This window comes from Pseudoliparis swirei, chromosome 11, assembly GCF_029220125.1.
Source record: "Pseudoliparis swirei isolate HS2019 ecotype Mariana Trench chromosome 11, NWPU_hadal_v1, whole genome shotgun sequence".
Lineage (NCBI taxonomy): Eukaryota > Metazoa > Chordata > Actinopteri > Perciformes > Liparidae > Pseudoliparis > Pseudoliparis swirei.
In genome coordinates, this window is record NC_079398.1 from 19,335,232 (window position 1) to 19,360,540 (window position 25,309).

General features: G+C 42.3%; 1 protein-coding gene across 4 annotated transcripts in view; it reads right to left on the reverse strand.

Annotated features, from left to right (window-relative positions):
• Window positions 1-234: 234 nt before the first annotated feature.
• Window positions 235-25,309, reverse strand: part of pld1a (phospholipase D1a) — a 35,498-nt gene continuing 10,423 nt past the window's right edge. For 2 of the 4 annotated variants that reach the window (XM_056425685.1, XM_056425684.1), the window contains exons 2-25: window positions 20,921-21,121; window positions 19,370-19,539; window positions 19,133-19,275; window positions 17,991-18,102; window positions 17,637-17,702; window positions 15,535-15,593; window positions 15,212-15,304; window positions 13,548-13,700; window positions 11,812-11,961; window positions 10,636-10,719; window positions 8,269-8,350; window positions 8,053-8,163; window positions 7,790-7,975; window positions 7,361-7,574; window positions 6,966-7,094; window positions 6,650-6,768; window positions 5,407-5,520; window positions 4,409-4,519; window positions 4,003-4,337; window positions 3,808-3,857; window positions 3,321-3,455; window positions 2,721-2,874; window positions 2,538-2,655; window positions 235-1,982 (exon numbers count right to left, since the gene is read on the reverse strand). In XM_056425685.1, the coding sequence (XP_056281660.1) occupies window positions 1,758-1,982; window positions 2,538-2,655; window positions 2,721-2,874; window positions 3,321-3,455; window positions 3,808-3,857; window positions 4,003-4,337; window positions 4,409-4,519; window positions 5,407-5,520; window positions 6,650-6,768; window positions 6,966-7,094; window positions 7,361-7,574; window positions 7,790-7,975; window positions 8,053-8,163; window positions 8,269-8,350; window positions 10,636-10,719; window positions 11,812-11,961; window positions 13,548-13,700; window positions 15,212-15,304; window positions 15,535-15,593; window positions 17,637-17,702; window positions 17,991-18,102; window positions 19,133-19,275; window positions 19,370-19,539; window positions 20,921-21,089 (3,282 nt within the window). In that variant the 5' untranslated portion in view covers window positions 21,090-21,121 and the 3' untranslated portion in view covers window positions 235-1,757. Of the gene's footprint in view, window positions 1,983-2,537; window positions 2,656-2,720; window positions 2,875-3,320; window positions 3,456-3,807; window positions 3,858-4,002; window positions 4,338-4,408; window positions 4,520-5,406; window positions 5,521-6,649; window positions 6,769-6,965; window positions 7,095-7,360; window positions 7,575-7,789; window positions 7,976-8,052; window positions 8,164-8,268; window positions 8,351-10,635; window positions 10,720-11,811; window positions 11,962-13,547; window positions 13,701-15,211; window positions 15,305-15,534; window positions 15,594-17,636; window positions 17,703-17,990; window positions 18,103-19,132; window positions 19,276-19,369; window positions 19,540-20,920; window positions 21,122-25,309 lie in introns of those variants that run through there. The other 2 variants (XM_056425686.1, XM_056425688.1) reach the window with 2 other exon arrangements.

Below are 25,309 nucleotides of genomic sequence, written 5' to 3' on the forward strand. Positions count from 1 at the left end.
CAGAACCAGAGCCGGCAGGATCATGAAGGATCCTCACCACCCCAACAACAGACTGTTTCAGCTGCTGCGGTCAGGCAGGCGCCTCCGTAGTCACGCTGCAAGAACAGAGAGACTGAGACGGAGTTTCTTTCCTCAGGCCATCAGGACTGTGAACTCCGACCTCACCAGGACCCCCACATAGACCCACACAACTGCCCCTCTTAGGCACACACACACACACACACACACACTTACTGTAAATATTGTGTTGTTTTTTATTGTAAATAGTGTGTACTTGTTGCCCTTGCACATTCCTGCTGAGCATTGCCACTTTCATTTCACTGCACACCCTGTGTGTGTATGTGACAAATAAAACATCTTGAATCTTGATCTTGAATCTTGTTTTCATGTCGCGTGTGAGCCTGACAGGCGTCGAGACATAATTACTTAGAAATACAGATGATCTGAGTTTGTTTTTTAAACATTTATTTACAGGAACCAGATGCAAGGGCTGTGATTTATTGTTTGATAACCTTCGTGAGAATATAATTTACTATGAAACAGAGCACAGTCGGATTAAAAAGGATTGGTTCTTTAATTTCTCGTGTATTTGGTGATGCAGAAACAACAACAAAAAAGAACAAATATTATAAAATTTTAAGAAATCCGGGAACATAGAGTCCATACATTAACATCGCATTACTTCAGTTGCCCCACACACACCATAATAATAATAATAATAATAATAATCATAATAACCTAGAAAAACATAGTTTCTCCTTGACAGATACAGGCTGTGGTACATTAAAAAATATATATAATAATAATAATGTTAATGTTCCCTTCAGAGTAAAAGGCTTCTCAAGAAAATCACGGGAACTGAGACAGAAAACTGGAAACGTAACTAGCGATCTCAAAACTGTATCTTCACATGACAGCGTTGCCTTGGGCATCAATTGCATGCTATATGAAAAACAAACAACAAAAAACGCTGATTTAATTTCAGTGTTTCAGCACCTAAAAAAAAGGAAATATAAGAGAGGAGAACTGAAAGGTCCAGTTAGTAACACGAACTGTAGCTTTAAGGAAAGGGCACCACCTGCTGGGTAAGAAGGGAATTACTCCTTTGAATCTGTGTGGACCGATTGTCTCATCCGGCCTCTGATGTTCACCACCACACAGCCATTAAAAACCCCTCAGCTGTAATCAGTGTATACACCCCCCCCCAACCCCCCGTGGCTTCTGCACCTGTGTTCATTCTCTTTGATTCCTGCTTTAAAGTTCATTCAAATCATCTGTCACAAAAAACACCTTTCTCGGAAAATATAATATCTCTGTGTTTTTTGTTCTTGTTTAAAAAAAATCAGAGATGGATTTGGTACATGGATTATTATCTCCGTCGATCCTGTTAAAACTAACTGTTACTGTTGGTTCCCTACGAAGTCCTCCCCTCCTCGTCTTGTCCAAAAGGTCAACATGTGTAGAGTTCGAGTAAACTCTAAAAAGTCCACGTGCCTGTTTCTCACCTCCACTGGTTGAATGACTGCAGTCATTAAACATTGCGCAATGTCGTTTTGATGTTCATACGTCCCAAAAAAAGGTTTGAATGCCGACCTAAATACACTGTGACTACGGTGCAGTGTGTTTTTCTTCTTCTTTTTTTCAGTTCAAGATTTTTTGTCCATCGCCCGGCGGATCACGTCGATCCAGAGCAGACTCGCTTTCGACGACGACTACAATCCAGAAGATAAATGTCCGACGTGCACCGAGTGGGCCTCTTATGTCCAGATCTCCGTTGGGACCATGGCCTCTTTCGTCCCCACGGAGGGCATGAGGTTCTCCTCGGACAGGAAGTCCAGAGGAAACTGGACCAGGAAGCCTCGGATTTTGCGCAGCTCCTCCTGAGCGCGGGCCAGGTCGCTCTGGGCCAGACCCGGTACGGACTGGTACTGCTCCAGCTCGGACATGTTCCTCACCAGCGACGACGGGAGGCAACGAAACACCTGCAGTAAAACACACACAGGTGTAAAAGTTAAAACACTGATGACCTCCTGAGGACGAAAACAAATGACTCTGGCTAAGTGAGTCCTAAATGTCCCAATGGGCTGCTGCATAGAAGATAAATCTATTCTTTTTTCTCCACTAGAGGCCAGTATTTATAGCAAAGTGACATATATTATTTCATTGGTCTTAATTTCCTTTAGCTTTTTGGTCTTGTTGAATTTCTAAGTACAGGAGGGGATTAGTGTAATTTAATCTAACAGAATGATCTCTATTCATACAATTTATTCCTTAAAATCTTAAAATTTCTCAAATTTAAAGTTGATTCAATAATTATATATATTTTATATGTAAATATATATTATATATATATTATATATATTATTTTTTTATATCTAAAAAAATATATAAAAGAAAATATTTATATACATTTTGTAATTATTTATATATTAAGGAGTATTCTTTTATATATATATACATATATATATATATATATACACACATACATATATATTAAAGAGTCTTATTTTATATATATGAATTCCTTCGCCGCGTACCTTCTCGTAGATGGTGGCGTTGCGGCCAGCGGTCGTCATCCACACCTCCTTGTAGAAGCGGTCGCTGACGGGGTCGGCCATGTCGATACTGGTGTCATTGTGACCTCCGAGGATGGTGCTGTGCAGAGAGAGAGGACACATGAGAAATATAAAACATTCATTATCACACACACACACACACACCGGAAGCACTCGAGGCGCAGCTGAAGAGCGTAGGTTCCGGCTTCATACGCCTGTCCGTCCATCACGGCGGCGACCTTCTCGGAGTCCTCGATGATCACCGCCACCTCGCTGTCGCGTTTACCCAGCATGCTTCTGTCGTTGATGTTCGCCGAACCTGAAAAGAAAAAACGATGGAGCTCGATTCCTGACGCACACACAAAATGTTCACCATAGCAATAAAATACTTCGCCGAATCAAATGAAAAGAAATTAAGGGAAAAAAACAACATCCATCATTAGGGAGACAAATAAAATAAGTTATGCCAATATATCAGAAAAGGATCCATACATTGGCTCTCTTCTAATACATTTTTGTTAAAGAACTAGTAGTAGCGTTCTGCAGTCATTCTATAAATAACAATCATTTCATTTAGTATTTAGGAACTATTTCCAGCCTTTAGATTGGTTGTTGTTGAAGTGGCGTCCTATTGGCCAGCAGAGGGCGCCGCAGAGCTTTGCTGCAGAAGGTCATTTTGAAGGGTTTGTTCGCTGCACACATGGCGAGGGACACAATGTCGGCGCCGCGGTCTCTTGAGAACAACACGAGGAAGGACAGACTGACCGATGATGACCGTGTTGTCGTCGGCGATGAGCATCTTGCTGTGCACGTAGATGAGCTCCGTTATTAGCCGACCCTCCAGCTCCGTGTGAGTCCGCAGGCCCGCGAAGGAGATGTAGTTCATCCAATGGTCGTCCACTGGGAGGGGAGAGGAGAGGAGGAGAGGAGGAGAAAGAGGGAGAGGAAGAGAGAAAGAGAGGAGATGAGAGGAAGAGGAGGAGACGATTAGAGATGAGATGGAATGGGATAAAGATGGTGAGGAGAGGAGAGGAAGAAGAGAGGGAATGAAGAGGGAAGAGGAGAGGTTAGGAGAAGAAGAGGAGAGGAAGAGGGAGAGAAAAGGAGAGGAAAGGTGAGAGGAGAGGGAAGAGGAGAAGAAGGGGAAAGGGAAGAAGAGGCGGAGAGGAGAGGATGAAATAAGGACAATGTTGGCTCTGTTCCAACTCTTAAGATGAGGTCTCATCATGAAGGTTATAACTTGTTTACTTACTCTCCTTCCTCAGCTGGGAGATGATGGAGTACTCTCCTCTGATCATGGTCCTGAGGAGGCGGGGGTTCAAAAACTCATCAACAAGTCCAAACATACAAACATAAACATCAGAAAGACAACCATACCATCCCCGGTCCCCCCCCCCTCCTCCCCCTCCCGGCTCTTCCTCTTCATCATAACCGTGCGCGGCCTCACCTGTAGTTGAAGTGCATGACGGCCTGCAGGGCGTTGCCTCCTCCTGTGGTGATGTCGCCCTCGAAGCCGGGCAGCAGCGGCGTGACCACGTACACGCGGTACTTCCTCCCCTCCCTGTGAGCCGACATGCCACGAAGCCACCGTGAGAAGAAGAAGAAGAAGAGACTCACCTCGTCTTCGAGCTGCTTCCCTACGACAGTCACGAGTACTCCCGCTGTACTCGGTAGGAGAAAAAAAGGGAAGTACTTGTAGGCTCGTAGGATCCTTTCGATGATGGCGTCCCCGATCTTGTTGTACACCATCCGGTTGTCGGCGCAGCTGATGAAGAACTGGTTCTGATGGGAGACGGCGAGGCGTTCAGGCTCATCACTCGTGCAAAGCGATCGCCTCGGGGCGGATGAGTTACCTCGATGTAGATGAAGTGCTTGCTCTTGACGATGACCTGGATGTAGGCGTTGTGGATCGACTCCTCGTGGTACTTTATGCCCGCCGACCAGTCTGCTGCCGACCGCAGCACCTACGACACGGAGAGGAGGAGGTGACAGGTTCACATGTCCAGGGACCGTCAAAACATAAACGACTGATCGTTATCAGGGAAAACCAAATGTTATGGGTACATTATTCTGTTTATTACGATAATAATGTGAGGACATTTAATGCACATTTTGAGGACATTTAATTCACAATAAAAACAAATCAAAAATAATATATATATATAAATACTTTTAATTCAAATTCCAATTTTCAAAAATGTTAATAAGATTTTTTTAATTTAAAATTATAAAAAAAGTATAAAAAATTATTAACTTAAATATAAAAAATAAAATATAATCTTTTTTAAATTATTATTAGTGGTCACACAAATGGATAAGTTGTACATATTGTTTACAGAGGTGTCAGTTTAAAAAACAGACACCAGACACATTTTAATGAAAAAAAAGAATGGAAAAAAATGGACAAATATTAAATATTAAACATAACATATAAAATATATAATATATAACAGACACCCCATTTGAATGAAACTCATGTTTTTTGAAGCTTTACTGACTAAACTAAAGTAAGTTCTTGATATCAAAACATGCCGTGCTCTTCGTGCACTTCTTATTTTAGCTCGATGGTTGGTTCCTTTGGGCTGAAAACCTTTGAGTGTCAGCAGCTTTGTGGTTACATAACTCATGGAGAGTTTTTAAAAGCTCACTCTCTCTTTTATCTTCCTCCAGAAGCTCTCGCAGACCGCGTTGTGGCAAAGTGGGAGTTTAGACTGTTCATCGTTTTCTCTGTCATTTTCTCTCAGTGGTCTTGGGTTTGGCTGGTTTTTGCCCCATTTTCTCATTTTGTACAACTATAAAGAAAAGTGTTTTATGAGCCCAGTTAACAGTGACATGCTACCTGGCCTCTTACCTGCACTTTGGCATTGACACAGTCGGGAACCTGGTATGTGAGGTCGTTGGCGCTGGAGTGAGACTTGGGCAGCAGGAACGGATACGACAGAGAGCGATACTTTGGCTTCATGATCTGGGGGGGGGGGGGGGGGGGCGGTTGGAGAATTTGGGCGGAGAGTGAGAGGAGGAATGGAAAAGAGAAAAAAAGAAAAAACAGGAAAACACAGGGATACAGCTGCTGATGCCATGGAAAGCATGAGCAGATTTTTTCCACCATCCCAGCCAGACTGCTCCTGAGATTCCTTTTTTACCAGGTTAGTGTTTATTGAGTCAACAAATTGAGATTTTTCCCACAGTAAAAAACATACACTACCGTTCAAAAGTTTGGGGTCACTTAGAAATGTCTTTATTTTTCAAAGAAAAGCACTGTTTTTTCAATAAAGATAACATTAATCAAAAATACACTCTCTACATTGTTAATGTGGTAAATTAATATTCTAGGTGGAAACGTCTGGTTTCTAATGAAATATCTCCAGAGGTGTATAGAGGCCCATTTCCATCAACTATCACTCCAGTGTTTTAATGGTACATTGTGTTTGCTAATCGCCTTAGAAGACTAATATCTGATTTGAAAACCCTTGTGCAATTATGTTAGCACAGCTGAAAACAGTTATGCTGGTGATATAAGCTATACAACTGGCCTTCCTTTGAGCTTGAAGTTTGTAGAACAAAATTAATACTTCAAATATTAATCATTATTTCTAACCTTGTCAATGTCTTCACTATATGTTCTATGAAATGTTCAATTCATTTGATAAATAAAAGTGTGAGTTTTCGTGGAAGACACGAAATTGTCTGGGTGACCCCAAACTTTTGAACGGTAGTGTATATGACGAGTTCCTGCGATTAACCCTTGTGTTGCCTTTGGGTCATTTTGACCCAATTCAATGTTTCACCCTCCTGTTACCTTTATATTTACTAACATATTTTACCCTTTGGGTTCAATTTGACGCCAGCAATTAACACCTCCAGAAAATTATTAGAATTAATATTGTTTTCCAAGTTTAAGTGTGAGGCACTTTATGTTTGTTTGTTGACTACCGAAAGAACACCGACATTAAACATTGAATGGGGTCAAATTAATCCTAAGGCGGGGGGAGGGTGTAATATTGATTCGGGTCAAAATGACCCTAAGGCAACACAAGGGTTAAGAAAATGTCTACATCCCCCCCCCCCCCCCCCGTGTGCTTGTTAATGTCCACCTTCGTGAAGTTCCAGCGCTGGATGAAGTGGCGGGCCACGTCCCGCGCAGCTCTGCCGTGAACCGCCGAGGCGATGTCGTGCCACGGCATCCTGGGAGTGGTGTACCTGTCGATGAAGTCTGCACAGAGAGGAGAGGGACAGAATAATAAGAACGGACGGGACGCAGTGAAGATGGGAGGAAAGGAGCACGGCGGGGTGAGAGAGTTTGGGTCAGAGACGGGGGGGGGGGGGGGGGGGGGAATAAAGGGTGTTTCATGCTACTCTTCATGTGTGTGTGTGATTGTGTGTGTGTGTGTGTGTGTGTGTGAAGCAAACCATCAAAAGGTTTCTCCAGCTGGATCCAGTCCTTGAAGACAAAGTTGCAGTAGTCCTTTCCATGCCAGAAGCGCGTGTTTCCCTGTAACTCTCCCACGCCCGTCTTGAGGCTCTGCACTGAGCCACTCCCTACACACACACACACACACACACACACACACACACACACACACACACACACACACACACACACACACACACACACACACACACACACACACACACACACACACACACACACACACACACACACACACACACACACACACGATAATAATAATCATTTATTTCATATAGCGCTTCTCAAGACACCCGAAGTCGCTTTACAGAGTCCGATGATACGGATTATATGCACTGCCGTGTTCTTCACCCCAGATCCGCAGGTGTCCTCTCACCTGCGCTGTCGACGCTGCTCACGCTGTCGGCGTGCTGCAGCGTGTGCTTGTGCAGGTGTCGGTACAGGCTGAAGCGAGCCTTGTGGCTGCGTCCGATCCCCTTCAGCCTGGGCAAGTCGGCCGGGTCGCCGGGCGGCGTCCCCCGGCCGTTGCTCTCGGAGACGCCGTCGACGAAGGTCGCGCCTTTGCTGGACGGGGCGCTAGTGGCGCCGGCCTGGGAGAGCAGGGGGGGGGGGAAATAGTGGGTGTGTCGAAGTGGTTGCTTGGTGATTTTGGAGGCTGCGGTGTGTGACACTCATAGTGGCAGACGTCTCCATGACAGAGTCTCAACACTTTTGGGATTGACTTTTTTTTCTTTCAATGACTATTTCAGACCTGGGGAAAAAAAAGAGTTTCCCCTTTTCGTTTAGTCATTGAACGCATCCCGACCTGCTCGAGGGCCACGGAGCGCGTCACGCTGCCGACGTCCGTCAGCCGGTGCTCCCGGTCGTCCCAGCGACCGTACGCCAGGTCGATCCCGCCCACGAAGGCCACCGATTGGTCGACGACCACGATCTTCTCGTGATGCGCCCACAGGTAGACGGCGGAGGAGACGTGGTCGGGATGGCGCATCACCTTGAGAGATGCGTCACGCATGTGGTCAGACGAAGGTCCAACGTGTCGTTGTTCACGACCCACAATGCTTTGGTTACCTTGATGTTGGGGTGCAGGCGTGAGAGGGTCCGCTTGGTGTAGCCCGAGTTGATGCCCAGGGCAAGCTCCACCTCCTTGTACAACATCACAAAGATACGCACCCCCTGTTGCTGGAGAAAGAGAGAGAGAGAGAGAGAGAGAGGTAGAACAATGAACACAGAGTCTATTGTTGGTTATTACTCCCCTATAATGTTGGGAGACGAGTGCCTACTTACTGCTTTGCGTTTCAGGATGCAGTCGAGCCTCCACCTGTTCCCTTCCACCACGGGTCTCTTGAGGAAGATCTCTGGACTCAGCCTGGTGGAGAGAAACACAAGTACACACACAGGTAGAGGGAAAGTCAATGCACCTCCGTTACCTGATGAACAGCCATATTCTCTTTTTAGAGCAGTGATTTTTTTTTTCTTTTTCTATTTTATTTTCCAAATATTTTCACAATGCAAGAGAACATGCAGCGCATACTACATTAAAAATTAAACAGAAAATGACACAGTAAGTTAGGAAAAGAAAAAAATGACAAAGTACAACATTTAAAGTAAATAGATAATTCCTCCACCTAAAAAGAAAGACAATTTTTTGATGAAAAAGGTTGGTGCATAGGATGATGTAGAGCAGTGATTCTTAACCATGAGGGCCGTAAACAACTTGAAGTTTTGCACCTGCGGGACCGCATTGGTTATCATTAAAGACACCAGCGATATTCCTGTTAGCCAAGAGACGCTACATTACAATACAGTCTCCCACCACTTGGTGGCAGTCATGTGTCAGTCGGTTGTTTTATAAGCTCCGATAGGCAGAAGAAGACACTCGGCCAGAAGATTAAGGACAATCCCGACTTCACCAAGTCTGGCTTTGTTAACGGAGGTGACGAGGCAGAGCCCAGTGTATGTGTAGTGTGTGTGTGTGTAGTCTATATTTAAATTGATGAAACGTATTATTTTGAATGTCTCCATTTTATTAGCACATATTATTTATTGATCCAATTTCCCTTTTTTTTGAGTCCCTCCTTTTTCTCTCCAGTAAAATATATTTATTCGTTATTTCTGTGTTTTAATAAGCCTGACTTGAGCCTTTAAATTAGTTCATGTATTAGCTTGATTTGATCGATGAATTTGTTGGCCTGTTGGGCGTCTTGTTGTTGTTGTTGTTGATGTTGTTGTATGTGCAGGTTTACATACACATGATGAACACATGTCTTTGTGATGATCACATTGCATCATCTGATGTTCCTTGATATAAAGTTGTCAATCTAATATCAATAACCAGCTCACTTATGCACAGTAAAGAGACTTTTCCTTTCCTTCTTTGCCTTTTTACGAATGTTTTATGGTGTTTTCTAATAGAAATAGAAACACCGTTTGTCTCTACTGACACCGTTGTTATTATTCCTTGTTGTATTATACTTGTTCAACTGTAAGTGGATTTGTTTTAGTTATTGAATATAAATTAAAAACCAAGAGTGAGATCAGTAAGTTGATCTAATACAGAGTTACTATTGGAATACTATTGAAAACACCATAAAACTTTATTAAAAAGGAAAAGTCTCATTACTGTGCCAAAGCGAGCTGGTAATTGATATTAGACTAACTTTATATCAAGGTTACATAATCAGTTCTCACAGGAGGAACTTAACCCTGAAAGTTAATGAATGAGGGACGGTGGGAGACAATGGAGGGCGTGGCGGAAGTGTAAACAGATCAGATTCTGTCAGGGTCTTTCTATTCTGGGCGTGTGCCACTGTGTTGCCTATCGGAGAGCGCTAGGACTTGTGGGTAGTATTACATAATGCAATTTGTAACTGGGGTGGGGGGGGGGGGGCAGAGGGTCAAGTTGTCGGCTCATTCTTTTTGGGGAGAATCGACATCCGACAACAAAGCGCTGTTTACAAACTAATTACACGGCAACGCGCCAGGAAAAGGTCGAGAAACCACTTTCAGGAAAGGTGTATCGCCATGGTTACCCGTACTGCACGACTAACACGACATTCAGTTGAGGATCGGAGCTGAACCAATCACATCAGACAGGAATGTAATAGTTTATTTGATAATGACGTCAAAGTTTGCACAACCGACCGTGTTTGAAAACAGGACTTTAAATAAATAGAAAGAGAGTTAAGCACATTAACAGCCTCGTGAATGGTGGATATTAAATAAATGCAACTTCAAGCAGTCATGTATTCTCTCCAGTCCTTTTTATTATAAATTTTTTTTGGGGGGGGGGGGGGTTCAATCAAACCCCCTTTCTTCTCTGCGACAATTAAGTGAAATAAAAGGATAGTCGCTTCACAAATAATCCATTTACGGCAATTATTCTCGACGGGTGACACTTGATGAAAAGTTTGTGGATTATTAATTAAGAATAAATTATCGGTTCATTTCATTTTTGTAGTGACATTGCTTTTCTTTTTTTTAGGACACACAGCCGGACACACAGTTGGGAAGGCGAGCAGCTCAAATCGAGCCAGAATTAAATGTTCTTGGGTTGAGTCCATGAATAATAATACAAAAATAAAAAGACTCATAGATTAAATATTATGCATGTCCGGTTTGGAGCCGAAACGTGACGGATGCATCGAAACTCACCACCAGTCCGTGATGAAGATTTCCTCTTTGGCCTCCTCCAGAGCATCCGCCACGTCCTCCATGTACGTCTTCCCGTTCACGTACCTGCAGAGAGGAGAAAAACACGTGAGACTCTCGGAGCACCTGGTGGCAAATGGACGTAACTGCACTTTTTCAGAGTATGAAGCCGACGTAACGACATCATTATCACACGGGTGATTCAGTATCGCAGAGTCTGCCAACTGAGGGGGAGAGAATGAAAATAAATATATATATATATATATATAAATAAATAAAAAGCCTGAAAGATGGCGAAGCAGCCAAACTAAATAAGAGTTGACTGCGTAGTCCTCTAGAACATTTCCATAGTAACGGGAAAAAAATGAGGGCAACATTTGTAATACATCATAAACACAAATGAGCTTCTAGTCATAATCACAGTCATGAGCACTCTGAATACACATTATTATATCATATTATGATAAAGAATTATATGATGCCTCAACGGGAGACATCAGTAGGAAAACAAGATCAAAACAAGTATAATACACGTGTAATCACACAGTGAAATGTATAATAAATAAGTAAAGAACATTAAACAACACTAAAATGTGACTGTGAGTGATTGTTGATGTTCCTGGTCACTCAATGACTGATTTTTTTACAATAGTTAGAAATACGTTATAAACTTTTCTTTTAATACATTGTAATCACAGTTATGATTTATTATAATGTGATTATAAATTGTAATTATTTACTTCAAGAAAAATAAAATAAATTTCATAATGTGTGTTGTTCCCACAAGAATAACAAATGTCTTTGTTACTTATACAGCAAACAATGGCAACTTAGTGTAACTTGTAATCACACCTAAATGTTATGTAACAGTGATTATAATGCATTACAACTGTGGCATTTCTAATGCTCGAGGATCACTGCAAAATAAAAGGAAAATAAAATAAAAGTCAGTGAGCAATTATAAAGATATTTGACCTTGTAAGTCATTTAAAAAAAGTAGTGTGTTATTATTATGGTTATTTCTGTTTAAATCTACCAAACGGAATTCTTTAATCATATTCTTTTATTCTAGTGTAGAGCTGAAAAGCCACATGAGTAATCTTTTTAAAAGCTAAATGTCGGCCACCACACGAGTCAGTGTAAAACAAGGTGCATTCTGGGTAACAAAAGGTCCGTTACCATTTGGAGGGGATGTTCTCCTGCTCCTGAGCAAACGACCCGCAGCGGTGGTCTCGGAGGAACGCCTTCCCGTGACTCCTCACGAAGCTCTCCACGCTCTGACCCCACCAGCGGGCGTGTCTGAAGCTGCTGCACTTGAACACCAGCGTCCTGCCGGGGGGGGGGGGGGGGGGGGGTGGTGTTACTGGGGCTCTTTTCTTTTTGGAACACTGGTTGAGATTGCTAGAGTAAGTTTGCTCGGTTTTAGGCATCTTAAATTATTAATTCATTGCAAACGACAAATGGACACAAAGAAATGTTTCTATGTTTTCATCAACAAGCAAATCGATGACTGAGTGCAAAATTATCGAGGGCAAGTGTGTGTGTGTAGGGGGGTGGGGGGGGGGGGCATTATTTCACCGTGTGAGAGTCTTGAGGGAGGATCTTTAATTTCAACTGCCGTTAAAATAACATTAGCCTCCGAAATACACCGGGAGGGTAAACACTGCAAATACACTGCGTATCAGTGTAATAGCTCTTTGATTCTAACTATTTATAATAATAATCCTAAATCTTATATAGCGCTTCTCTAAGTACCCGAAGTCGCTTTACAGAGTCCAGAGTCCAGTAGTCATACACACACACAGTCATCCCGGTGGTGGTAAGCTACATCAGTAGCCACAGCTGCCCTGGGGCAGACTGACGGAAGCGTGGCAGCCAATCAGCGCCTACAGCCCCTCCCCCACCACCAACATTCATTCACATCCATACGACGCGGTGCATGTCTTTATGATGGTGGGGGAAACCGGAGAACCCGGAGTAAACCTACGCAGACACGAGGAGAACACGCAAACTCCACACAGAAAGGACCGGGACGACCGGGACGACCGGGACTCAAACCCAGGGCCTTCTTGCTGTGAGGCGACAGTGCTAACCACTGAGCCTCCGTGCCATGCTATTTGGTTCTAACTATTTGGTTCTAACTATTTGGTTCTAACTATTTGGTTCAAGCGCTTTGGTTCTAACTCTTTGGTTCTAACTCTTTGGTTCTTGCTCTTTGGCTCTAACTCTTTGGTACTAGCCCTTTGATTCTAACTCTTTGGTTCTAACTCTTTGGTACTAGCCCTTTGATTCTAGCTCTTTGGTACTAGCCCTTTGATTCCAACTCTTTGGTTCTAACTCTTTGGTTCTAGCCCTTTGATTCTAACTCTTTGGTTCTAACTCTTTGGTACTAGCCCTTTGATTCTAACTATTTGGTTCAAACTCTTTGGATCTAACTCTTTGGTTCTAGCCCTTTGATTCTCACTCTTTGGTTCTAACTCTTTGGTTCTAGCCCTTTGATTCTAACTCTTTTGTTCTAACTCTTTGGTTCTAGCTCTTTGGTACTAGCCCTTTGATTCTAACTCTTTGGTTCTAACTCTTTGGTTCTAACTCTTTAGTTCTAACTCTTTGGTTCTAACTCTTTGGTACTAGCCCTTTGATTCTAACTCTTTAGTTCTAACTCTTTGGTTCTAACTCTTTTGTACTAGCCCTTTGATTCTAACTCTTTGGTTCTAACTCTTTAGTTCTAACTCTTTGGTACTAGCCCTTTGATTCTAACTCTTTAGTTCTAACTCTTTGGTTCTAGCTCTTTGATTCTAACTATTTAGTTCCAACTCTTTGGTTCTAGCCCTTTGGTTCTAGCTCTTTCTGCTATAAACATGAACATGTTCAGCTGAACACACACCCACACACACACACACATATAACTCTCTAACCTGGAGAGGCTGTCGATCCGGACTCCGTGTTTGGTCTCCGTGTCCTTGGAGTCCATCTTGATGCTGAACTCTTTATCCAGCAGGAGGACAAAGGAGATGGCCCCCGAGTCCGGCTTCATGTACAGCAGGCACGAGTCCTTCACCACCAGCCAGCTGCAAAACACACACACACACACACACACACAGTCATCATCAATTCTGCAGATCTCGATTTATTGCCGTGAGACATTTTCTTTCAAAAGGAAGAAGGGAGTAGGAAGTAAGTGGCCGTGGGGATGTGGTAGGATGAGCCGCGCGTTTCAAACGTGTGGGATTTTGTTTTTGTGCGTTTGTCTTCAGAAAAAAACAACAATAGAAAACTGCTCATGTAATAATTTGGCTGAGATGAAAAGAGGAACGAACAGGCAAACTGGGCGAAGAAAGAGAGAGAGAGAGAGAGAGAGAGAGGCGGGCGTGTGCCAATGCAGCCGGGAAGAACTAAATAAATGATCAGGCAGTAGTTAGCACTTATATATAATTATATTATTATATATTAATCCTTATTATAGCTTGTATAGAATGCTTCATTTATTTGGTACATAGCACTTAAGTACATCACACGACACTTAAGACATGCTTTCAATTTAAACAGAGAAATACAAAAGTTTTTTTTTAAAATAGTGTGTTTTATCCTTTATATAATATAAAGGGGTTCCCCGTGTTAATTAGAAAGAAAGTCAATATAAAGATACTCAATACAACATATTTTTCATCCACTGGTACATTTTGAGACTCCGGCTCCAAAGCATGCCCTTTCTAGTGTAAATAAAACATCTAAAATACATATTTGCAGTGTTCATTTTACTGCACTTTGTGTATTTTGTACCTGTAGATTTCTCTTCAATACACCAACAATTAACATTAGATAAATTTGTTAATTCAAACACAGAATTTTAGTCAAATTGTAAGACAAAATAAAACTCATAAGTAATTCACTTGGGAAGCTCCATAGCGATATATAATAGTAAATATGATTTAACTTTTGCGTCTGTAGAGAAAAAATGTATATATATCTTTATGGGCCTTTTTTCTAAACCAGTTTTTTTCTCATACACTTGAGTTACACAAAAATGCACCAGAATTAGCAGTTTTATTTATTCGTGTAAGGTTTATACAAAATGGTTTATTTATAAATCATTCAAAGCCCAATTCATAAAACATTTTATTCCTAATAAACATGTCTAAAATATATATTTTGTCTTGTATTCATGGAGTAATACTAAAATGTTAATGTGAAAATGTAAAACCCTTTGACTTTAATATGTCAAGCAAACGGAAAATACGAATTTTGAACATGGCTTTATCCAATGTGCAGATGTTGTGTTCATTTTGGAAATGTATGCATGTATAAAATATATTTACGATTTAAAAAAAATATTTTCGAGATGTTTATTAGGAATAAAATATTGCATTAATCGGGCTTTGAATATATATATATATATATATATATATATATATATATAATATTGCACATTAGCACATATTTGATATCAAAGGCCTCATTTGCAAATCGAAAAAAATATATATATTTCCAGAAAATGTATCTTTAATTTTCCAGCCAGTATCCGTCTTAATGAAAGTAATCAACTGTAGATGTTTCATGGCGATATCTTTTGCACACGCACCGTTTGGACCAGCGGTAGCAGGCCTGGTTGTGGCCACAGCAGTTAATGCCGGGGATCCGATGTCCTCCCGAGCGCTTATAGATCATCCCTTCTCTGGAAGAGACGACAACAAAAAGGAATAAAGTCAAATATTTTCAAAACAAGATGTCAGGAGAGTATAAAACATAACATGCGAGGCCAGAAAGTAACCCGGTGATCTTCTAGATGTTCAGCTCATGTGCTTCACCCTGTGGGGACCTGTTGGGTGTTTGTTTGTCCACCTGGTGTCAAAACTGTTTTTACAGATGGGATGAAAGATATAAAAAGAAAGAGAGAACACTCACAGCCCTTTGGGCCCCAGGTCGTGGATGAAAGACAGCTGGCTGATGTCGATGAACTCCATCTGAGGAAAGAGAACCCAGAGACACACTGATACCGGTCCACAGGCAGCTGGATGCCGTCGCTCAGATATTATTATTATTATATTAATGCGTCAGTATGAGTCCTATAGTGGTATTATGGCAGCACACAATAGGCAGAAAGTGTTAGCCTGTACGGAAAAGATACCCTCGTACTGCATCGTCACCTAATTTGGTTTATTATAAAATAATACAGACAAAGTCCAGAGCTAAAGCAAAGTCACCGCCAGACTGTGTGCAAAGGTTGATCAATACATGAGTGTAAATAGGATCGGAGAGATGTTTGTTTAGTTAACTGTACAAAAAGCTAAAACAAAGGGATTAAAAAAGGATGTATTTCTATTGTAGGAGTTCAATTATGGAACAACGTTAAAATGGATGGAAGAATGGTCAACTCATTTTTGGTTTTCAAAAGGATTATTTATAAAACTATTTTTGAGGTTCATAAGTGTGATTGAAATAAAGAAAAAGAAAAAGATAATATATACAATTTATTATTATGATTGAAAAAAAGAAAAAGAAAAAATAATATATATATATTAGGGCTGTCAGCGTTAACGCGTTAATCTATGCGATTAATTTGGCCGCGTTAACGCACTAAAATATTTTAACGCAATTAACGCAACTTTGTTGACTTCCGGTGTTCGTTGAAGTTGTTGCACTCCTCTGAGTGTCAAACCGCGGCAGTACGGTTTAACACTGTTTCCGTTTTTAAAACAATTATTTATCCGCGAAAATAAGGAGCAGAAATCAGTTTAACTCGTGGATGAATCAGTCGGGTTTCCTCCTGCTCCTCCTTCCTCCCGTCTCCCCCTCTGAGACAAAGAGGAACGAAGGGGCGACGTGTCGGGTGACGCGGCGCGGAAAGAACTCGTCACACGAAACCTTCAACGTGATTTGTCAATCCGTTTGTCTGTCAACATTTAGCGAAAAAAACAACCAATGAACACTCAGTAAATCACAAAGGACCTCCCACCTCACAGGTGAGGCTCTATAGCAGCCTGTCAGTCAGAGAGCAGAGAACACGGCGCGAGGACAATGAGCCTCATTGAATAGAGCTGAGATTGTTCTGGAATGTTTGATGTATAACACGTGGGGATGTGTCACATGCAAACGCCTTTAAAAGGTGAATTTACATTTTTTTTGTAAAATGTATAAAATGCCCCCAGCCTCCAGAGGGTGAACGTGACATATGTGAATGTCAGTCAGTTACCAAGGCCACTGGTTCTGCTGCTGTTCAATGTTAAAGATGACAGGACCAATGGGGTCTCTATATACTTCTTTTTTTTTACTAATCTGGATGTTTCACTGAAGAAACAATTTATCATCCACAATATTAAATACCTCGCTGGCACTTTATAGGTAGGAGCCTCTTTGAAAACACAGCTCTGTGTGAAGTTTGGTCTTTAAAAAGAAGGGAAAAAAACTTTTAATCGCGATTAATCGCGATTAATGAATTTCAAAATGTGTGATTAATTAGTTAATTTTTTTTAATCGATTGACAGCCATAATATATATATATTGAATTTATTCTTCTTTTCATATTTATTATCTCATTTATTTGCTAATAATAATTTAGGATAGGAGTAGCCCACACGCATTTTTGCTTCTACCTATACCTTTTCAGTCTTTCTTTTTTTCCATATTATATAGAATAATATTGTATTACATTAAATAAAATCCACTGAGTCGATACGTTAAGTTAATGTCATTTAATTGCATCCTTTTTTCTATATTTTTTGTTCTGTTGACACAGTATTTAAACAAGCTCGAAGACCTTTTTTTTCCTTCTCAGTTTATTGAGCGTGTCCACATAAAGAGACGCCTAGCAGAGCTGCGGTTAAACACCTTGACCCTCAACGTGCCGCCAGAAGGCACATTACTCGTTAATCGTATTCATATCTACTTGTACGTCGCCTACCAGGTATCTGTGGCGGCCGACATGAAGTAGTCATTCATAATGCTGTGTAACTTATTATTATTGTGCGGTAGAGTCGTGGTTTGCGGTGCTTTGCATGATTACTCACAGTGTGGTGATATTTGCGGTACATGGCCATCTTCAGCAGCTTGTTCAAATAGTCTTCTAATTGTCTCTGTGGGAACACACACACTATACATTTTGGCCACTGTGAGTATTTTTATGACAAAAATCCAACGCACGTGAACACATATGCATGCACACACACACACACACACACACACACACAGAGACACACAGAGATTCAGAGAGGGCCTTTTAGAGGATACAAGGAGGTAAGTGTCATGGCAACCAGAGAGTGCCGTACGGGTTAAGATGACACAAGTGTGAATGTTTTCCTAAAAATACATACACAAGTAAAACAGGGATAGGGTGTTGCATGCGGGCAGGTGTTGCGACATACCCTCCGGCTGGAGACCTGCTCGTCGCGCACCAGCTCGTCCCCTCCCCCCCTCGGCAGGGAGGGCATCTCCCGGACCTCGCTCTTCCTCACCGTCCTCCTCCTCACCGTGTGGCTGTGAGGAAGCAGAAGAAGTAGAAAAAGGAGGGAATTTGAGGTATTAATTAGGGGGAAGAAGTCAAAGCTTTTATAAGGATGGTACTTCCAGACTTTGAGCTTTAAAGTGTGAATGAAGCTTGAAGCTCAAACAGCTTTTGGGGCTTAACGTCTCTTTCTGTCCCACCGTTGATCTATAAGCTGTCAGAAAATATTTAAAAAATTGTAGAACAGTGTCAGTCGCGTGTGTTTGAACAGTCAAAATGTAAAAGCTTGAATGAAGGACAGGTTGCTCAGGTTGAGTCACTGTAGTGTGAACACAGAACGCTGAGATGCACTTTGTATTTCACTTGAAAGAGGCAGGAGGCAAAACAATTGTTTTTTAAAATAAACACCACTCCCAAAGCAATTGTGAAAATCCAATATCCAATATAAAGACATTAAGTCAAGATCACGGAGTCGAGCACAAGTAAACCCTGTTAACAGTCAAGGGCTACATTCCTTTTCTTTCAGGTGTGTGCATCAACCCAGAGAGAAAGAGAGAGAGGTGTGTGTGTGTGTGTGTGTGTGTGTGGGGGGGGGGGGGTCTGTGCATTAACAGGCAGAATGTCGCTTAGCTTCGCATAAATAGCAGGGCTCTGACCAACGAAATGTCAAAATGACACGTTTGTGGGGCAATTAAGTGCCCGGAGCATGTCATCTTGGTTGCCTGGCAACTGCCCTTAATTACAACAAACATGAACAAAAAAGAGATTTAATGTGTAAAATCGGTGGCAGGCGCTTTACCCTCGTGTCCACTATTTATGCTACGCTTAGCTAACCGATGATTTCCTCATCCAACTCGCAAGAAAGCAAATCGTTGTACTTCCCTATATGCAACATGTGTGTGTGCGCGTGTGTATGTGTGTGTGTATCATTCCTGCTGTTCAAAAAGTAACATTGTGGAAACTCACCCAAGGCGGTTCTCCACAAGGTCAACGCACGCCTGTGTGGGAGTGTACACCTGTGTGTGTGTGTGTGTGTGTGTGTGTGTGTGCGTGTGTGTGTACCTGCGTGACGGCAGTGGTATCCTCATGAAGGTCTTGTAGGTCCTCAGCTCTCGGTGCAGCTCCATGAAGTGTTTCTCCTTCCTCTTCACCACCCAGGTGAACTCCCCGTGCTTCAGCTCGATCTTAAACACCGCGGGCAGAGACTACACACACACACACACACACACACACACACACAATGTTTTCCACGCAAACCAAAACAAGCGAAGAAAGGGACCCCGTCGTTGCGTGCGGCACCTTGTTGACGCTCCTCTGGTGCGACACGTTGAAGCGGTCCTGGGCCGCGGTGAAGCGCTCCACCTCCAGGATGCGGGCCGTGATGGGAACCATGGGGAGGTAGACCCGGCAGCCGGACTCCTTGAAGCCCACCGTGGAGTAGACCGCCGAGAACGGGATGCGGCAGTCACCTGGGGGAGGGAGGGAGGGAGAGAGAGAGAGGGGGAGAGAGAGAGGGAGAGAGAGAGGGAGGGGAGAGGGAGAGGGAGAGGGAGAGAGGGAGGGGGGAGAGAGAGGGAGAGAGAGAGAGAGAGGGAGGGGAGAGAGAGAGGGAGAGAGAGAGAGAGAGAGGGAGGGAGAGAGAGAGAGAGAGAGAGAGGAGGGGAGAGAGAGAGAGGAGAGGGAGAGAGAGGGGGGGAGAGAGGAGAGGGGGAGAGAGGAGAGGGAGAGAGGAGAGAGAGGAGAGAGAGAGAGGGAGGGAGAGGGAGAGGAGAGAGGGAGAGAGAGAGGGGAGAGAGAGGAGAGGAGAGGAAAGGAGAGGGAGAGGAGAGGAGAGGAGAGGGAGAAGAGAGAGAGAGAGGGGGGAGAGAGAGGGAGGGGGAGAGAGAGAGAGGGAGGGGGAGAGGGAGAGAGGAGGGGGGGAGAGAGAGGGAGAGGGAGAGAGGGAGAGGGAGAGAGAGAGAGAGGGAGAAGAGATTAGTAGCTGTTGCTATTCTTCTTCTTCATTCTCCTACTTTCTTCTTCTTCTTCATTCTTCTACTTCTTCTTCATTCTCCTACTTCTTCTACCTTCATCTCCTACTTTCTTCTTCGTTCTCCTACTTCTACCTTCTTCTTCTTCTTTCTCCTACTTTCTTCTTCATTCTCCTACTTCTTCTTTCTCCTTCTTCTTTCTCCTACTTTCTTCTTCATTCTCCTACTTCTTCTTTCTCCTACTTTCTTTTTCTTCTTCGTTCTCCTTCTTCCTCCTTCTTTCTCCTACTTTCTTCTTCTTCTCCTACTTTCTTCTTCGTTCTCCTTCTTCTTCGTTCTCCTACTTATTTTTTTATCTTCTTCTTTCTCCTACTTATTTTTTTATCTTCTTCATTCTCCTACTTTCTTCTTCTCCTTCTCTTCATCACGTAGGAGTTGTTCAGGCTTCTTAGCATCAGGACGCATCACTCGGCCTTTGTTCGATACTTTTTACTTTGCAGTGTGAGGTCAAATGTTTCTGGTTCCGGCTCCGGTGAAGTTTGTGAGAGCTAAACTATGTCAAAGGGAAATATCCATTCTCATATTCGTTGTAGTCAATTTTCCACACTGACAGTTGAGCCTTTCCCCTTTAGCCTGGTGTTCCTACATGTCCCAGGAGGCAATCATATCCCAAATACTTTGGGCATATTTGGTCATCTACATTCTGCTCTCGCTTGATGAATCAAGTCCAATGTCCTGGAAGCTGAATCTCTTGAGGATTATGCATCATCTGGAATCATTGACCCTTGAGTTGTCGTAATATTCCCTTTAAGGTGTTGTTTTATTGTCGGGTGACACGACTCGAGACAGACAGGAAACACACACACACACACACACACACCCAGGTTTCCGTCGTAGTCGTTGTCCTCGGCCTCCCCCATTTCCAGCTCCCTGGTATCCAGGCTCTCCACAAGGTCGGCCATCGTGATGCCGTCGTGGTCGTCGGCGTCGGACCCCTCGGGGTTCACCAGGTTGAGGCTACTCGTAGTTGGTGGCACTTTACCCAGCATGCTCAGCAGTTAGCCCCCTGAGCAGGGCGAGCCTAGAGAGCAGAGGAGAGATTACAATATATTTATCCGTGAGTCGATGAAGTCCCGCCTTCCTCGACCCAAATCTCACCGAGAAACCGAAGATGCATTTCTTCATGAAAATATAGCCATAAATAAAACTTGTGTGACTCACACCTTCCGGAGAAATTCCTCAGACCGAACCCACCTCAACCCAGTTCATGAAGAACTGACCTCCTGACCTCTGTCGTTCATTACCCACACACACTGTGCTCATAGGCTCCTCCCCCATCCCGATCATCTACCTGGATGTGAGTTTAATGACTTATGTGCATAATCGTTACTTCCTCATAGGAGATACCGGGTATGTATGAACTTAATATTTGAAACAAACCGCTGCATCCTTATGAGCTCCATCTATTGCGCAACGTCTTCATTCTCATTGGCTGGCTGCCAGCACTCACTTCACAAGCCAATAAGAGTTCAGTTTTTATACTTTAATGTTCCTATTTAACGTTTTTTTAATGTAATAATAAGCCTGAAATAAGTCAAAATCTGTCAATCTTTGATTGAAAAGTAAATGATGATATGATATTTTTGTATTAAAAGCCAATATATGATAAAATGTTGGCACTAATATCCATTACAGCTTATTTATTTAGTGATGTATCAGTAATACTGTAAGTAACCGTTAAATATGATGTATTCTTTCAAATGGGCTCTTTGGACCTTTAGGACTCTTTTAAAATGTGTTCTTTATTTTAATGCACATTCTTTTTGTCTTTGTTTTACCGTGTACATATCTCGCATTATTTATAAGAATGAATTAGATTCTGTTTGTTTTTTTAAGAGAATAAAAAATGACATATCATCCACAAAGTGATGCACAAGGTTAGAAACATAAAATAAAGTTACAGTGTTGCTGTAAACTAGTTACTAAATATTGTTGTTGACATAACCACACATACACACACACACACAGACACACACAGACACACATGCTTACAGTCCCATGTGAATATAAGTAAATAAATGCACATGCACCTGTGGAGTCACGCAGCACACAACGAGCTCCGCACACGTATGCAGTCAACATATTCATGACTTATGGACAAATATATTCCGGTGTCATGGTTTCACTATTTCCTCACCATTATGCAACGCTGAAAAACACCGGTTCCAGAACCCTGGTTGTGTATAATAAACACTTCTTCAGACGCCAAAAAAAACTGCTCAACCTGTTAAGGAAATGAGTTCACTGAAAAAAAAAAACCCTGAAAGAAAGACCCGCATGCGCACACACACACACACACACACACACACACACAACGCCACCTGGCAGAATACGCTTAGTCATCCCAGACTGCCCCGTACGCATGCAGCTCTTTAGCAAACAAACAAAGGGGGAGATGAGAAGAAAGGGAGGTGAGAAAAAGAGTTGTTGACTGAAGAGATTTCATTCAATTCAGTTTATTTTTTATAGCCCCGAATTACAAGTTAGCCTTTACAATAAGTACACATACGACATCCCTGACCTTTGACCTCACATCGGCTCAGGATGAACCCCCCGAAAAAGAAGCGTTCTAGTTCAACCAAGCTGGACATCCACGGTCCCAGATTTCCCCCAAAATTGCTGAATATTGAACAATTTACTCAATCCAATACCTTCTTGGATAATAAACAAAAGGGTTTTTAATGTGAACGTACGGCCGTGCCACAGCTGAGAGAACAATCACCAGCTGTGTGACGGGTCTCTCTTTGAGTCACCGACAACAGATCTTAGTCTACAATCCACAGGGAGGAGCAGCCCTCAGGGATGAGGTTTTGGTGATTCATCAGATTTATGGAGCGTTTTCTCCCAAGCATGTTGTCAAGGGAACGACACACACACACACACACACACACATTCGGTTCTTTAAAGTCGAGTGGAGGCAACAGGAACCGTGTTCTCTGAGACTTAGAGGTTTACATCGTTTACCCTGAACATGATCATATTAGGGGTTGTCTTAGATTCACAACTTAACTTCAAAAAACACATTAATAAACTCTGCAAGACCGTCCGGACGAATCTGAACTGTTTCAGAATCATAAGACATCACATACCAGTCAAGGCAGCCTTGCTGTACTTTCATGCAATGATTCTTTCTCATATATCTTACTGTATTACTGTATGGGGCCAAGCCTCCCAGACAACAGTTAAACCAGTCACATCATTATACAAACAGGCACTGAAAATAATGGACCAGAAACCAATAACCACACATCACTGTTTAATTTTACATAAATACAAGCTTTTAAGTTTCGACAGCTTCATTAAGTTTTCCTTTCTAAAACTCATCTTTAGATGTGCAAACAACATAGCACCTTCTGTACTCTGTCTTAGTGTGACAAAAACGTGCACCAGGAGAGTGGCCACTAGGGGATCAGTGGGTGGCAACTGCACAGCAGAGATGCGCAAAACCACTTTCGGTCAGTCATGTTTCTCAACAAAAGGGACCCGATTCTGGAACGACTTACCAACGGAACTAAAAACACAAACTGAACTGAAAACATTTAATAGCAAGGTAAAACTCTGGCTAAAAGTAAACCAGGGATGTCAACACTGAAACACACGCCAGCCTGCACGCACACACACATACTCAATTTAATGGGTTTTTATTGTATTGTACGGGTTTTATTGTATTGTATGAACTGTGTTTAGTTTAGAGGATCTACTACCTGTGCTGCTCTTGTATATATCTTATTATTTTATGATGTGTATGGTTAGGTGTATGAACACTCAGTCTATGCATGGATGTTTTGTCAGGTCTTCTCTATGTATGGAGAGCTGTCTGCACACATACACCACTTTTAGATTAGTTTTAGATCTAGACATGTTTCTTGTTTCTGTTTTGTTTTGTTAGAAAGGCCTGACCAGGGACTGGGGTTGCAAATTAGCCAATTGGCTAGAAACCTTCTGTATCACATGTACACTTTGTGTAATAATGTGCGCTGCTTTGTCCCTGACAAATAAAATTTATAAATAAATAAATAAAAATCGAGGAGTGACCCCGTGTGACCTTGAAGTCTTGAAGAAAATATGGTCCTCCATAAACATGTACAAACTCTCAAACAGCTCTTGTAGTTATATAATCCAAGTCTCGTGTATCCGGTCCTGTGCTCACAGCTTCCCAAACCTCAAACACTTAAAGAATTCTCCCCCTTCAATGCACCACAGGGCGAGTATTCCGTCTATAAATGTGTCATTTTGTAGGCGAGTTATTCCTTTAAAAAGGACTCTGCACTGATTAAATAAAAAAAAAAATCTGCCTTTAACGCCCCCATGCATATCCATCCCAGTTTAACATCAATCAGAATTATACGACCTGAGAATACAAGTGGATATGGATATAAGCTCAAGTGGGAAATGGGGCCGTTGCACTTCGGTTTCCCTGCAGAGTGCAAAACTCTTCACAGAACAGCCAGAAAGAGCTCATCACCGCTCCGCTGAGCACGAGCCGACAGGCTGCGCAGGCAGAAGAGTCGCCGCGGCCTCCACATTAGCACGTCTGCAAAGTACAGCGTGGAGCCCACAGTAAAGCTGGACCACAAGTCAAAGGATGTCCATGAAACTGGACCCCCGAACAGGAGAGCCCAGGTTGGGAAAAAAGGTGGAATGTCGCACCTTTAAAAAGAAAAGTGAGAAATATATTACATCACGTGTCATTTAGCAGTCGCTTTTATCCAAAGAGTCTTACAATAAGTTCATCAACCAAGAGGACGAACTCAGAACAACAAGAATACAGAAAGGAACGTTTCTTCAAGAAGGCAAAACTACAAGAATACCATAATAATACCAGAAGTAAAACCATAAGTCATACTATAATACCATAAGTAATACCATGAGTAATACTATAATACCATAAGTAAAACCATGAGTAATACTATAATACCATAAGTAAAACCATGAGTAATACTATAATACCATAAGTAAAACCATGAGTAATACTATAATACCATAAGTAATACCATGAGTAATACCATAAGTAATACTATAAGTAATACCATAAGTAATACTATAAGTAAGTGCTATTCAAATGCCACTGAAGTGCTAATCTGTTTTTATTCAAGGTATAGTAAGGATGGAAGTATCGAGGGTCAGGGTCAGGATGCGTCATTTTCAAAGAGACAGCTGATCCTCGTGAAGAGTCCGAAACGCTTCGACCACAATGAACACGCAGAAC